This window comes from Pleuronectes platessa, chromosome 10, assembly GCF_947347685.1.
Source record: "Pleuronectes platessa chromosome 10, fPlePla1.1, whole genome shotgun sequence".
NCBI lineage: Eukaryota > Metazoa > Chordata > Actinopteri > Pleuronectiformes > Pleuronectidae > Pleuronectes > Pleuronectes platessa.
In genome coordinates this window covers 15168596-15184642 of record NC_070635.1, presented here as the reverse complement: position 1 = coordinate 15184642, position 16047 = coordinate 15168596, and the positions used below count along the sequence as shown (strand labels likewise).

Genomic DNA, 16047 nt, shown 5'->3' with positions numbered 1-16047 from the left:
CATATTACAGATGTCGCAGATTTAGGACTATTATATAAAACGGTTTCAACATGACTCACACCTGAATAATTTACAGTATAGAAATCAAAACCCATATTTCCTTTCTAACAGAGATTTAGGGATATATACACGGATCAAAATGAAAACACGTGAATTAGTCAGTGTTGTGGTAAAATCTCTAAAAGGAGAAAACTACATTTTATTTATATATAAATTATTTATGTGGGAGCTCGTTTTAAAACCTGATATAATCATGTAATAAACTAAATCTCCTATGTGTAATAGGACAATTAAATTTGAACATTAAGCACTGAACAAAAAAATATTATCAACTCTACAGGACTTTAATTATAATTATAATTATAGGTATAATTGTAATAGCAATTATAATTATAAGTTGTACTAATGGTAGTGGTAGTAGAAGTAGTTTACTTTTATTTTTTTATTACAGTTAGTTTAAATATTCGAACTGTATTTATTTTGGCTGCTTACTTTTTCTTTTATTTTTTCTAAGCATTAATGAACTCTGTACCTGTCAAAATGGCCGACGTGGCCACGCCTTGACATACCCTGGTAATTTAACAATACCTCCGGGCTGCTGACACACACATACACACACCCACACACACACATAAGGAAGTAGAGTTACGTTGACTGCGTTCAGACGACGTGCGGCCTGATCTCTGCGCAACAGAACCACAGGAACATGTTGCGCACTCTGGACAACAGGCGCTGACAATGCGCGCAGATTTCACCTCAGGATCCTCAGACGTGTAGAGTTCTACTGGTGGCCAGGCAGCATGTCCGCTCCCACGATCACAGCGGGTCTGCTCCTTCTCCTCCTCACGGGCATCGTCTCCACTGCGTCAGGTAGGTCTCAGCTTCATTATTAACCAGTGGAGCTGACACAGGGTGGAAGCTGCTGTTTGAATTCTGCTGTTGATCAATAATTGATTCTCCCTCAGATTACAGGATAACTCTGGAGGGCAACATGGATCACTTGTCAAACTTGTTCAGAGAAACTTGAGTCACTGTTCTGTTTACTGCTGATGTGGTTTCTGAGTTCAATGAGTAGCCAAGATCAGGTTAAGAATGAACACAAAGCAGTGTGTCCTGTCGGTGGGGAGATGTTTTTGTGTTGTTCTTGTAAGTGTCTGGCCTGTGTTCTCTTGTTTGATCAACAAAATCCAACAATCCTTCCCCAGCAGGTTGTCGTCCACTCCAGGAGCATGTATATACAGAGGAATATAGAAGGAGCCCAGGGAGGCGGGACATGACAGTTGATTCAGACAGCAGCATTAGCAGCTGTAGTGTGCTAACATGTCTCTGTTTGCTCAGCACGGGACCGGTTAGTCACAGGAAGAGCGGAGCCAAACTGTCCAGCCCGTCTTTCAGCTGGTTTAGTCACTCAGTAGAGCACATACCTCAGCCAGGGCCTTAGATTCAGCCAAGCGGCCGTACATCTGAAGCCTATACCCTTAACCTGCCAGGCTTCGATCTAGATTGAGTTGTTCCCAGGGAAATTGGTGAAAATGTAAAATGTTAGATGAATGTTAAAGAAGTTGAAAAAAAAATCCAAGATCCGCACCAAAATGTGGTTCTTCCCTGACCCATATCACATCTTTCCACCAAGTTTCATGTAATCCTGCTGAAAAACAAACAGATGAAAAGAGATCCTGCTCGGCGGTGGTAGAGTAAATGTATCTTTATCTGGTTTTCTGTTGGACCAAAGTGATGATTTTATTGTGACGTCTCCCTAACTTTATTCAGGGACGGACATCTAGTGTTTTTATCACTTTTTCATGTCAATCAAATGTCGTTTATCCAGGGGTCCAAAAACTGACCATCACCCCTGACAGAGGCACCACCTTCACCATCACCAGCACCCAGGTCAAAGGTTGTAAGGTGTGCACGGGGGCAGGCCGCTCCCGGAGATGTGATGCATCGCTGCTGTTAAATGAAAACAACTCTCCCATGTCAGTGGAGTTTGAGTGCCCCCGACCTCAAGATGCTTTCAAGGTCGAAATTAGCCGCAATATAGGTAAGAGCGCTGACGTCTCTCTGAAGGAATGTGAAAGGTGTTATTTGAAATGTTATCTCATAAAGTAATCAAGACTGTCTTGCTGGATGTATTTACTCTAAAACTCATAGGAAATTCTTTCTTCAGATTGTACTACAAAGTCTTGCAGTGGCCACATCATCCAGTCCGACTCCGGCTCACTTCCTCTGCTGGATTTTAACCGAAAGTTCACTTGGAACCTGAAGGCAGCGGCGCCCAAAGCGTTCAAAATAGATTTCAGCGGCACAGGTCTGAGACAGATAGATCCGTCCGAGAGCTGTCCGGACAGACACAGCTACACCCTCCAGGCCCTGCAGACTACAGGGAGCGTGGCCGTAGGGAAATACTGCAGAGTGGGCGCTATCAGCAGCGCTCAGATACTGATCCTGGGCAGCTTTTCTCTGGAGGTCCCAGGAGGGCAGAAGCTGCAAAACGGCCAGTTTGACGTGTCCGTCGGGGAGGAAATCAAATGTGAGTTAGTTTGAAAATAACTTCTCTTGTGTGTCTTTCAATTGTTTTATTTGACAGTTTAATTTCCTCGTTTCTCTTCCAGCCCTCGCCAAAATCACTCTGACGTTACCCAAAGGGGCCTCGTCCTCCGTGCTGCTATCTCCAAACTACCCGGACAGCTTTCCTGACGACGATTTGATGGAGTGGTACTTTCACGTTCCGGACAATCACAAGACGGCCGTAAGGTTCTTTAACCTCACACAGCCCAGTTGTCTAAAGAAGGAGACGGCGGTGGAGTACCACAGCAAAGGGACGGCAGCGGTGGTGGCGAGTCTGACCGATCCGAAGCTCGAACAGAGGTTGGGGAACTTCTCCATGACGCTGAGGAACTGTGAGATGGAAAGAAGACGAGCTGATTCTCCTGGACTCAGCCTACAAGTGCAGGTGTCCACTTCAAGTGCAAGATCATCAGGTTTGTACCTCATCTGTAGTTTATTGTGTTGTGATTAGCTTTGGGATTATTGGTGGTTTTGTTATAACCTTTTAACCGTTTCCCTTTGACATGGTTTGCTACAGTGATCACATAGAGCTGAGCCAGAGAAATATCCAGATGTTTTGGGTTGATGAATTTACCTTATAGACATACTGACAGAATAATCATAAGCTGATTCGAAGGGTCAAAAACTGCTTCAACTGAAACTTAACTTTAAATTCTAAACTCTTCACCCTGTAAACTATCTTGATCACGATCTCTTACTAGCCACAGCAGACCGATGTATCCAAACTACCCCCCCAAAAAATCAGTTAACATTTAGAAAGCCATCATACACGATCTGCTCGGCACCAAACAGACACAGTTAGCTGCTAAAGAAACAGATAAACCTCATAGGAGTTGGTTGAGACCAAAAGTGGAGCTAAAAAGAGAGTAATTGTTGGACTTGGATTCATCAGGTGGCCAGAAACTTGACGCTAGATGTATATGCTAGTGAGGTTGAGATATCAACTTTATAAGCTGATATCAGTGTTGTGCCCACTGCTTAAACCTGGCTTATAACTTATTTTTTAGCTGGTGGTGTCGCATAATGATCAAATATTGCTGCTTGAAGTATTATGGTTACTTCAGTGCTGTACTTCTAGTATTAGTTCACACCAGTTTGCTCGGTCAAACTTAAGCAGTTTTCCAACTCCAGAATATGTGCGGACATCTTTCAGAGTTTGCCTTTCACACCGAGAAAATCTGGAAGATTTCAGGAAACTGTCGGGAGCAAATCTGAAAGCAGTTATATTGACAAGCTACTGTAGCCTGGTGTTTAATCTTAAATTATATGAGTTGGTCTGGTCAGTGCCAGATTATTTATTTGATAAACACTATAATGAAAAGGAAGCAAATCTCAACTTTGTTAAAGCTAAATGTTGGAATCATGACAGAAAATGTTTGTTTGATTTCCCAGTTTATAAATGAAGGCAGTATTGTCTTTAGCTGACCTTGTGTAGCACTGGGTTGCTCTGTGTAGGTGGAGGTTTTACCGTGAAGGATGTCTCCTCTGCGTGTTGTAGCAGGCATCTTTTTTTTCCTGTTTTCTGATCGTGTTGCAACGCAGCTGCTGTTTGGTTAGTCAGTGGTGTTGAAGTGTTTTTACCCTTTTTGTCTTTGACACATGATGAGTACTGACGTAGGGAGTGGGCCTCGTTATCTGTATCTGAGTAATCGGGTGGTCTTAGGGGAGTTCTTAGATTGCCTCACTAGTGCTGAGTCATGATTGACTGTGATGGCGGCACGTCACCGGGCTTCACTTCCTTCATTGATCGGGGGGAATCCTGTCCTGCTCATATCTGTCTGATCAAAATTACAAATTCCAGATCGATGTTGATGCGATGACTAATGACTTCTCACATCTCCTCTGTGCTGTTTTTCTCTGTAGTGTTGTGTAAAGTGGACCTGAGCAAAGCGGAGGGCCTCTTTCTTTACATCAGGAAGCTGAGGCCAACTTCTGCCTGTGAGATGAAAATCAACTCTGTGACCAAGGAGAACATCACGGTCACTTCAAACAGCCTGCTATTGTTCCAGGACTGCACCCCCGAGGACGTAGAGGTCACCGCCATGAAAGTTATTGGTAAGTCCAGATATGAGGGTCAAACAGGGGATTCCCTGGAAATAGAAGATATACATTTTTAAAATGATCTATACTGGGATAAATGGTTCATATCATAAAGATTCAATTCTATTCTACATCTATTTGCATGGTAACAAAATTACTTTAAAAAGTGTGATTTTTCAATTATTCCAAACATCAGAATGAGAAGAACAACCTAAAATGAGAGATACCATATATGAGAAAAAGGAACTGTGTTTTTTGAGCTGTAAACTAAATTATGTGACTGTTCTTCGATGAAGTACATGAATGCAGGATTTAAATGCAAGTTTTAAAAGTTTATAACCAAATCTATAAATAAAACCTCTACATTTATGGCTCGAACACGGCTCATAGCGCCGCCTGGTGTTTCAAACCGCCTTTACATTACATTACATTTCATTTAGCTGCTGCTTTTATCCAAAGCGACTTACAACAAGTGCATTCAACCCCGAGGGTACAGACCCAGGACGACAAGAATCAAGAAAGTACAATTTCTTCAAAATAAAGCAAAACTACAAAGTGCTATAAGTAAGTGCTACTAAAAGTGTTAGTTTCAAAAGTTGTTAGTGTATATATATATATTTTTTTTAATTCAAGGTATAGTAGGAAGATGTGTATACTTTCTGATGTCCGGATGTCAATGGGGAGCTCATTCCACCATCTAGGAGCCAGGAAAGCATAAGGTGGTGATTTTGATGAGTGTTTAGCTCGCAGTGAGGGAGCAACGAGCCGATTAGCCGAAGCAGAGCGGAGTGAACGAGCTGGGGTGTAACGTTTGACCATGTTCTGGATGTAGACTGGACCTGATCCGTTCACAGCATGGTAAGCAAGTACTAGTGTTTTGAACCGGATGCAGGCAACCACTGGTAACCAGTGAAGGGAGCGGAGGAGCGGAGTAGTGTGAGGGAATTTAGGTTGGTTAAACCAGTCGAGCTGCTGCATTCTGGATGAACTGCAAAGGTCGGATGGCAGTAGCAGTTAGACCTGCCAGGAGGGAGTTACAGTAGTCTATGCGTGAGATGACCAGAGCCTGGACAAGAACCTCCACCGCCTTCTGAGTGAGAAGGGGGCGTATTCTCCTGATGTTGTACAGCATGAATCTACAGGACCGTGTTGTTGCAGTAATGTTGGCAGTAAGAGAGAAATGGCTATCGAGTGTCACATCCAGGTTCCTAGCAGTCTGAGTCAGACTTAATAGTCAGGTCGTGGGTGGGAGAGTCTTTCTCTGGAAGGAAAAGTAGTTCAGTCTTGTCAAGGTTAATCTTCAGGTGGTGTGCAGACCTCCACTGAGAGATGTCAGTCAGACAGGCAGAGATTCGTGCTGCCACCTGTGTTTCTGATCGGGGAAAAGACAGGATTAGTTGGGTGTCATCGGCATAGCTATGGTAGGAAAACCCATGTGAGTGAATGACAGAGCCGAGAGAGTTGGTGTCTTGGACCTAGCACAGCCATGTTGATGGAGAGTCAACCATTTGTGTTGTTTCTGTATCATCACATCTACCGATACTTGACAAGGTTAACAAATTCTAATCAATGGTGGGCAGCCTTCAGCGAATCGGGAGAGCCGTGCTCATTTTCAAATCTAACCTGAAGCTAAACCGTATCAGCCCGTATCTCCCCGCACTGGCAGTTTTCTTGCATTTCCAAGGAGAGGCACTTCAGCCAAAACCTTGAAGTGAAATTTTATGACCTATACTGCAGCCAGTTACTAGAAGGCTTTGGCAACCCTTTTTTAAGGGGCCATCATGTCGTCCATGTTTATATGCAGTCTATGGTTTACACAGAGTAGTTATTATAGAAAACGAGAATTTCTGTTTATTTATAACCCTCTTGTCCTCTATTTAAATGATTGTCATTTCCCTGCCAGAGTGTCGTGACCCCCAAGACTGTCCTCCGGTGCGCCTCTCGCTGCCCGTGCTACCGAGCTGCCTCCCGGCCCCTGTGAGCAGCGTGACCTGGCATCTCCGCCCCCCCGCGCACGGCACCGTGGAGCTGACCTCCCCCGCCGGGCCCCTCAGACAGTCCCTACCTGGGCAGCTGTGCAACGACAGCCTCCTCATCAAGGTGGCCGAAGACGACGGCACAAGTATCGGACACTTCTGTCCTCAGGGAGCCATTCAGAAGATCCAGATCCACACCAACATGTCCGTCACCGCGTCCAACACGGGGAGAAACTCACTGAAGACGTGTTACAAGAACGTGCTGGACGCCTTTTTTAAAGACGAGATATCGGGTAATTTAACAGCCTCAGTTCAATTCAGTAAATTTCAACTATTCTATTGTATTAAATATTCTTTCTTTCTAACTCACTTTCAGAAAGATATATTTTCACTGTATCTTCAAAGAAAAACGCCCCCGTCCTCTTGGCCACTCCCGGTTGGCCGGAGGGAATGAAACCTTACGCCACCGTCTCTTGGATCGTCTCCGTGCCACCGAAGATGGAGGCGCACCTGATGTTTGTAAACGTCAGCCAGCCCAAGTGCAGCAGCCGCCACACCAAGATCAGGGTGCAGAGGGTCGGCCGCCGGGAGGAGGACTACAGCCGCAGGGAGGATGAGGAGGCTGAGGAGGAGCTCACAGTCTCGGAGAGGTTCTACCTCAACATGTCCAACTGCATGCCTGAGAGAAGAATATTCAGCGTCCTCACCAAGATCACGTTGCAGGAGAGCAAGAGTAAGAGGAGATGTTAACTTTCTTTTTTTATATTTGGACAGTAATTTACTAGAGATGTTCTTATAGTGTTATTACCTTCCTTATAGCCATTCAGATAAAGGAACTTTGCGTATCGGCCAGTAACGGGGACCAATCTGATACAGGTTTATTTCAAAATAATAATAACTCATATATATAAAACACACATATATATATATATACAGAAAATGAGCTAAAGTAATACAACTAATTTTATTATTCAGTCAAAACTGAAAATAGAAAAGAATACATTTCCAAAAAAACAATTGGGTCCTTTATATATCTCAAAACTGAAGTCTTGCATACAGTACATGTCACTGTTTTACCTGTGGTACTTTCAGCATGAAATATATTCCAAAAAGATGTGGTATTGGATCTGTTCGCAAAATCTCTATAATTTACTCATCCGTAAAATGCATTAATTTCTTCATCTAGAGAGACGGATACATTAAAACTTTCAAACTTAATCTACTGCACGATATCACACTAAATGGGGGAGATTTTGTTCACGGACACTTTTACTCCAAAGATTGTGCTGCTAGAGTATGCCATGTACTCGGTGTGTAATCTGTGGCACAAAGTACTAATGAAACATTTGATCTGTTTCTAGACTTTCTGCTGACCACCATCCTGAGTGTGGTGGCCGCTCTGTTGGTCATTTTCATCATCGTGCTGGTAGTCGTCTGTCTGGTCATTAGGTAAGTGACTCTGCTCCATGTTTTGAAATGTCTGCATTTTTTGTTAAGAAAGAATGAGCAGGGCTGGTGCCCCACAGCTAGAAGGTTCCTGGTTTGAGTCCCGGTTCAGACGGGATCTTGTGGAATTTGCATGTTCTTCCCAAATCAGTTTTCCGCCTGTTCTCTAGCTTCAATCCAAAGACATCCAGATTGGAGTTAGGTTAGCTGGACACTTTAATTTGACCGTTGCTGTGAGTGTGAGAGTTTATCTCTGTACAGTGCCTTGCATAAGTATTCACCCCCATTGGACTTTTTCCCATTATGTACTGTTACTAACTGGAATTCAAATAGACTTAAATAAACTTTTTCCCGTTTGATCAACAAACATGCATAGTACTTTGGAGGTGCAAAATAAATTTTATTGTGACACAAACAATAATGAGAACAAAAAAGTTGACATCTGTTGGGTGCATAAGTATTCACCCCCCTGTGTCAATACTTGGTAGAACCCCCTTTCGCTGCAATTACAGCTGCAAGTCTTTTGGGGTATGTCTCTACCAGCTTTGCACATCTAGAGATGGAAAGGTTTGTCCATTCTTCTTGGCAAAAAAGATGAAGCTCAGTCAGATTGGATGGAGACCGTCTGTGAACCGCAATCTTCAAGTCTTGCCATAGATTCTCTATTGGATTGAGGTCTGGGCTTTGACTGGGCCATTTTAAGACATTAACATTCTTTAATCCAAACCATTCCTTTGTAGCTCTGGCTGTATGTTTAGGGTCATTGTCCTGCTGGAAGATGAACCTCCGCCCCAGTCTCAAGTCTTTTGCAGACTGCATCAGATTTTCTTCAAGGATTTCCCTGTATTTGGCTCCATCCATCTTTCCCTCTATTCTGACCAGTTTCCCTGTACCTGCTGAAGAGAAGCATCCCCACAGCATGATGCTACCACCACCATGTTTCACTGTTGGGATGGTGTGCTCAGGGTGATGGGCAGTGTTGGGTTTTCGCCACACATAGCGTTTTGCATTGAGGCCAAAAAGTTCAATTTTGGTCTCATCTGACCAGAGCACCTTCTTCCACATGTTTGCTGTGTCTCCCACATGGCTTCTGGCAAACTCCAAACGGGATTTTTTATGGATCCCTTTCAACAATGGCTTTCTTCTTGCCACTCTTCCATAAAGGCCAGATTTGTGGAGTAGACGACTAATAGTTGTCCTGTGGACAGATTCTCCCACCTCAGCTGTGGATCTCTGCAACTCCTCCAGAGTAACCATGGGCCTCCTGGTTGCTTCTCTGATTCATTTTCTCCTTGTCCGACTCTTCAGTTTGGGTGGACGGCCTCCTCTTGGTAGGTTTGCGGTTGTGCCATATTCTTTCCATTTTCTTATGATGGATTTTATGGTGCTCAGAGAGATGTTCAAGGCTCTGGATATTTTTTTATAACCTAACCCTGCTTCATATTTCTCCACAACTTTATCCCTGACCTGTTTGGTGAGCTCCTTGGTCTTCATGATGCTGTTTGTTCAGTAATGATCTCCAACAAACTCTGAGTCCGTCACAGAACAGGTGTATTTATACTGAGATTAAATTGCAGACAGGTGGACCCTATTTACTAATTATGTGACTTGCAAATGTGACTTGTGAATGCAATTGGTCGCACCAGATCTTTGTTAGGGGTTTCACAGTAAAGGGGGTGAATACATATGCACTCAACACTTTTCAGATTTTTATTTGTAAATAATTGTGAAATCCATGTAATATTTCCCCCCACTTCCAAATGATGCACTATTTTGTGTTGGTCCATTACATAAACTCACGATGAAATAAATTTTAATCTGTGGTTATACCATGACAAAATGTAGAAAAGTCCAAAGGGGGTGAATACTTATGCAAGGCACTGTATGTCGGCCCTGTGATGGCGACCTATCCAGGGTGAACCCTGCCTCTCCCCCAATCTCAGCAGGGACAGGCTCCAGCCCGCTGTAAGAAGTGATGCTTTACATGTCTCCAAAACTCTCATCCTCTTGTTTCTTCTGTCAAACAGGAAGAAGAAGAAGCTGCTGAATCACCAAGTTTCCATCTACAATCCGAACGGCACCAGCTTCCTGCCCGGACAAAACAACTTCCCCAAATCGCGTGAAGACAACGAGTCCCACGTGTACGCCTCCATTGAGGAAACGCTGGTCTACACACACCTGCTGAGAAAGGGAATGGAGATCGGCGTCTACGGAGAGACCGACACGTACCGGTCCTTCCCCGGACACACGGACTCTCAAAAGCCACTGGTCTCCAAATCCTCCAGCGTCAATGACTCGGCTGACGGGATTTATCGCCCGTTCTTGTACCCAGCTGAAGGGGGTCCTCCGCTTCCCAACAGGCCCCCGAGCCATGAGCTGGTGGACAATGAGATTTACCAGAGCAGGGACCCGATCGGGGAGGAGAGCTCTCCGAGTCTTGGGCCGAGGCTGGAGCCGGAGGGAGGAAACTGAGGAGGAGATTGGATTCACCTTTTCTGCTTCGTACTTGGTCATTTGACATATTCATTCCCTGGCATCTGTGTGATTACCTGCAGCTCAGCCCTGAGAGGAGCTCTGTTTTCTGAGCGTAGTTTTGCATCACAGCCACGCACACCAAGTAACACTGTTCAAACGTGCATGCTGCTGTTACCTTTTATTTTCAATGAAGACACATTTTCTCTCAAAGTATCAATCACTCCCTAAATACTATTTCTTCCCACTGTAAAGCGCTGTTTTCCTTTTAAACTATGAATGTTTTAAATTTGTTGATATTGTACATGTGTCATGTTGTACATATTATGGATGTTTGCACTGTGTGCTGTTTAAACGCTGAGTTTTATATTAGTATCTGAATAGAGAGGAGGACTCCGCTGCTGCTGCAATAATTTGCACTTTCTGGCATCATCTGAACCTGAAGGCTGATGATGGTCTGTGTTGCAGGCGATTGCAGCAGCAGTGAGTGTGCACGGAGTCCTCCCTGTGTGTCTGTTATCACAGTCCCTCCGCCTGCTGCCGAAGCTTTTAGTAATCACTACACTGTAAATGTGCCCTGCAGAGCTGGTAGATACACTCCTGCCAGGGGCGTTTCTAGGGTTGAAAGAAAGGGGGGGCTTAGCCCCTAAGGCTGCTGAATGTTTGCGCACACAGCACGTGCCAATTTTTTTTGGGCTCATTTGGGGCTGCGGATATTATCCATGTTTCATACAGTTCATAGATTGGTTCAATCAGAAAGAGTGTGATTTTTTTCTGTATCTTTGCTTGCATTCATTCAGTATAAGATAACAGAAGAGACAGAATTTCAGGGTCATTGTGAAATTTGACAACACAAATATGAACTGATTATATACAACAACATTCTATAGGCACTGATATTATTGTTTTAAAATACTAGAGATAGATATTAATGCAAAGAATAGAGAGCTGTCGATAGTTATTTCTTACATTTCAAATTTGCTCGTTCACACTCTTGCTCACTGGAGACATTTTCTAACAAAATAGCTAGCTAGCTAGCTAGCTTAGTGTTAACATAGCTCATTACAATATTCCCTTTCATTTGCCTCAAGTAAACCTAAATTTAAGCAGGTAACAATCGTTAACAACTACAGATAGCCACATTCTGTAACTACCTGTACTTACAATTTCACTCCGTGCATCATTTACTATGAGCTAAACTCCTTGGCTGTAATCCTGCTGTTTTGATGAGAGACGTTACTTGGCAGAGTGAGAAAGCCAGCGCAGCAGCCCTAACCCTAACCCCGGCATGAAAAAGCCCATAATGTAGCCCCCCCTGTTCCTGCAGGATCTCTGGAGGCCAGTGTCTCTGTGAAGCCTCCGGGGCCAAACATCTACCTGGGTGAGAGTGTGCTACTGCAGTGCACAGTGGAGTCCCTCTCTGCTTTTGTGAAGAGCTACTGGTGGTTCAGGTCCAAACCACACAGGGCTCCCCCCCAGGCACCTGGTCTCTGGTGACAGCTACTTCATGACCGCGGTAACACGGGAGGAGGCCGACAGGTACTGGTGCCAAGCCGAGTGTCGGGAGAACCGGACTGAGGTTGAGCTAAAGGCCCAGCCAGTCTCGCTTGGAGTGTCAGGTGAGCAGCAGCAACGACTGCAGCCACTGCAGCGCGGCATCAGGTTTCTGCTTTGCACAGGAAGAATCAGATGAGTACAGAGGTTGTGTATTCTCAAACTGACTAATGCAGAGACACATAGAGGCTCTTATTTTCCTCAAAACAGCCTCTGTCACTCCTCCCTATCATGGGTCAAAACATGGTTTATACTATTTCTAATTGATCAGAAAACTGTCAGAAGATTTTTTTTTAATTTGTTTATTCATTTAAGCTTATTTTGGCTTCATGACTGACTGTGTTTAGCAGCAATAAAATGTTGAAAACCCCTTTGAGGGTCCCTGGAGCGAACCCTAGCTGACATTAGGTGAGAGGGTACACCCCGGACAGGTCAATCTCAAAATGTAAAACTGTCAAAAAAAATGTATATTAATTATCAATAGGATATCTTCAGTCATACATTTTTAGCCAAACATTGAATCCAAAAACAGACACAACTCTCCCTGTAGTACTTGATTTATTACAAAATGTTGCTGCACTCGACACAAGATTTTTTTTTTGTCTCTTTACTATTCAGAGGTGGGTTTTGGGCATAACATGCAATAAACCAATCAGAGAGCCATCTACCATTACCTTTAAAAGTATTAGTGTCCTTGCACCAGCAAGGTTATTATAAGAGCAAGTCATCATATTTTACACCCTTTTATTACTCAATGCTAATATGTCTCATTATTATAAAATCCTATGTCATCACTGTGAGATGTGAAGCCATTGTCCTGCTTTAACAACATTGAGCAGGACACAGCATGCTAACATTAGATACATTGTTGGTTTTTTGTTGTTCATGTAGGAATTAAATATGCAATCTGACCCCTACTGGAGAAATTCATGTTGACTGGGTTTGACAGATTATCACATGAGAAGGGTGTTTCCTAAATGTATAATTGTTAGTGAAGTGTAGGCACAGGTGATTTTAGAGACTACAGTCGAGCAAGTATGGAGATTAGAGTACAGCTGAAGGCAAATCACATTAAGTGAGAGCAGAAGTTTCACAGACAGCGGAGATTTACAGTTAAAACTAGAAGGGCATTCGGTGGAGCGCACCTCCGCCAAGGCCCATCAGTCCCCTTAAATTCAATCAAGCTGCTACACTCACTCATAGATATTAGTTCCATAAATGTGCCAGATCTTTTTCCTTCAAGATTGCTCCCTTGGAAAATGGTGAAAGTGTTGAAAAACGTAGAATCTCAAAATGTTACAGGAAGATCCAAATATAATGGCTTCTTCTCTGACTCAAACCAAATTGTTCCACCAAGTTCCATGCAAATCTGTTGGGTTGTTCTTGTGTTATTTTCCTTTCAAACAAACAGACAGGGGTGAAAACACGACCTCTGACCTCGGCAGAGGTAACAATGGCAGACACATCGATGGATTGCTTTCAAATGACTTTACTCATCCCTGATTGGTTGTCCAAACTTTCTGACTATGCCAAACACATCTCTGTTTTTGTGTTGTTTCTGACATTTTGTCAAGATATGTGGCTATTTCAGTTATGTCCATTACAGATTGACCAATCGTCAAACCAGGATACGTCTGAAAAGCCTCAATCGCAGACTGTTTCTGTTGCTTCTCTCATCTTCTCTCCCCTTTTCCCCCAATTTCTCTCTGTCAACCTCTGTCCTAGAGTTGCCCCCTCCCTCGCTCTCTCTGACTCCTGACACCAGACAGATGTTCAGTGGGGAGTGTTTCACTCTGCAGTGACTCACATCTCAGACTAACTCCTCAGGGTGGAAGCTGGTGCATTTCTCTCCTGACCTAAAAGCAGGGACCTCAAACCTCACCGTTCACTATTCAACGCCAGGAGGTAGCATGAGCCCTTGCAAGTCTGAAGTATTTGTGTTCACTGCTGCCAGTGGGACCAGTGGAGTGTACTGGTGTGAGGATGCCTTCTATTTTTCTTCCACAGATGGCGACATCATTCTGAAGACCCAAGCCTCCCCTGTGTTTACGGGTGACGATGTCACCTTGTGTTGTCAGCATCAGAGCGGCAAACACAAACAAACCAGCTTCTTTAAAAACGGAGCATTGATTAACTCTAACAGTTCGTCCGGTTCAGACCGAGTCATAAAGATGACTCTTAAGAATGTGACACGGGAAGATGAAGGCTTCTACAGGTGTGCGTCCCACGACAGACAGCTGCAGAGTCCAGAGAGCTGGTTATCAGTGAGACCGGACAGAGGTCAGCTGAACATCATCACTCTGCTGTGTGTTCTATAGAAGTGGATCAGTGTCACATATCAACTGTTGTTTCTTTTAGGAAACTTCACATCAGAGGAGACTCCAGCCTCCACTGGTATTTTTCTTATTTATATACATCTACTTGTTTTGGAGGAAATACTCAATATTAATCAACACATTTTCCATTATTGAGTGAAGCCTTTTGGTTGTCTGGTTCTCCTCCTGCTCTGTCTTTCATCAAGGTCTAATTTCATCAGGAAGATCCCTCAGGATCTAATGAGATGAAAGAAACTACAATGGGACTCAGTAGAGCGCATATTCACCAAGGCCCAGCAGTCCCCTTAAATACAATCAAGCCGCACCAAATTTCACACACTCATAGATATCAGTCCTCTACATACGGCAGATTTTTTTCATTAAGGTCCAAGAATTATTCCCTGGGAAAACGTTTTAAAAGCACAATGTTAAAGAAAGAGATCAAAAATGACTGGATCGGCTTAATACCAAAATACATTGGGCCCTTTCCTGACACTTACTACATGTGTCCGCCAAGATGATTGGAAATCCAATTGTTGTTGTTATTATAACAGTTTTATTTATTTAAACAAGTATTATGTCATCTTGATCAGGTTCCTGGAAATGGATCATTGCTTCATGTGGGGTTCTACTTCTGATCGTCATTCCTTTGACTGTTTGGCTCGTTTGTCAGTAGAGGTTAGTATTTATAAAATCTTCATCCGTCTTGACGTCCTACGTTCTACTGCATGAACGACAAGCCCAACAGGTGGTGAAGTAAATGATTCACTGCCTGTTGTATTTTCCTGAAGGTACCAGAAGTTCTGCACTTGGAGCTGCTGGCCAGTTTCCAAACAGGAAGTTACAGCAGGGGTGCTTCCTGCCACCAAGTTGGATGTGACGGAGGTGCAGTGGGACCTGTCCTGGATGGAGATGTCCAACCTGTTGGAAAAGGAATCTTATTGTGGCACTTAAAGGGAAACTCTCTTCTGAAGCCCAGAGAAAGTATTAACTATTGGGTCAAACCTATGAGAAAGCTCAGTCAGTGCTGCAATTTGTAGTATTTCATGGTCACATGTCAAAATAGTGCTGCCTGATATATTTTTGAATTGAATTAAATGAGATGTTTAGGATTTATAAGGATGACTACATTTGCTGATGGTGCAGATTTGATAGCTTCCAATACAAATGTTATTGTTTCAGTTGTCACATTTGTCAATGTCAATACTTTTGCACATTTAAACGTCTCTCCTTTGAGTACATTTTGAAACTAAGAATCGTATTTGTTATATCTTATTATCTAATCATTAATATAATTGACTGTTCTAAATCATTTTACATGTATCATTTCTCCTGTGTTTGTTCGAGGTTCCATGTTGTTTGCTCCCTTTGAATCGTTATTTGCTATTTCTTGTCGTCTGAAGTTATAAAAGTCATGGAGATCGTCGTGCTTGTTTTATATCTTTTAAGGCAGAACAAACAACTACCAAGAAACTGAAAATAACTATAAAGATTAACCAAACAAATACAATTTGACACAAATCCACTGCAAACAGACAAAAAAAAGACTAAGACACAACACAAGTCTGAAGTGGCACAAAATGGCTACTGAGAGACACACAAAAGTACTACAAACAGACAAGAAATGTAGAAAGAGAGAGAAAGAAAGAAATACTCTACATATATATTCTACATGC

General features: G+C 43.2%; 1 protein-coding gene and 1 long non-coding RNA gene across 2 annotated transcripts; both read left to right on the top strand.

The window, feature by feature from the left end:
* Positions 1-601: 601 nt before the first annotated feature.
* Positions 602-10804, top strand: LOC128449897 (CUB domain-containing protein 1). Its single transcript, XM_053433242.1, has 9 exons — positions 602-870; positions 1829-2041; positions 2168-2530; positions 2613-2981; positions 4432-4623; positions 6512-6877; positions 6961-7317; positions 7946-8033; positions 10058-10804. Exons 1-9 carry the CDS (start codon positions 801-803, stop codon positions 10500-10502), a joined length of 2463 nt encoding a protein of 820 aa, XP_053289217.1. The 5' UTR covers positions 602-800; the 3' UTR covers positions 10503-10804.
* Positions 10805-12134: 1330 nt separating this feature from the next.
* On the top strand, positions 12135-15797 carry LOC128449899 (uncharacterized). Its single transcript, XR_008339921.1, has 5 exons — positions 12135-13961; positions 14064-14336; positions 14415-14450; positions 14965-15049; positions 15163-15797. It is a non-coding gene; the product is annotated as an uncharacterized LOC128449899 (long non-coding RNA).
* Positions 15798-16047: the final 250 nt, after the last annotated feature.

Bases quoted from the DNA above. Each gene is read 5' to 3' on its own strand.
- LOC128449897 (XM_053433242.1), top strand. From the start codon at position 801: ATGTCCGCTCCCACGATCACAGCGGGTCTGCTCCTTCTCCTCCTCACG. The intron at 2,531-2,612 runs GTGAGTTAGTTT...TTTCTCTTCCAG, and splicing joins CGTCGGGGAGGAAATCAAAT to CCCTCGCCAAAATCACTCTG. The intron at 2,982-4,431 runs GTTTGTACCTCA...TTTTCTCTGTAG, and splicing joins TTCAAGTGCAAGATCATCAG to TGTTGTGTAAAGTGGACCTG.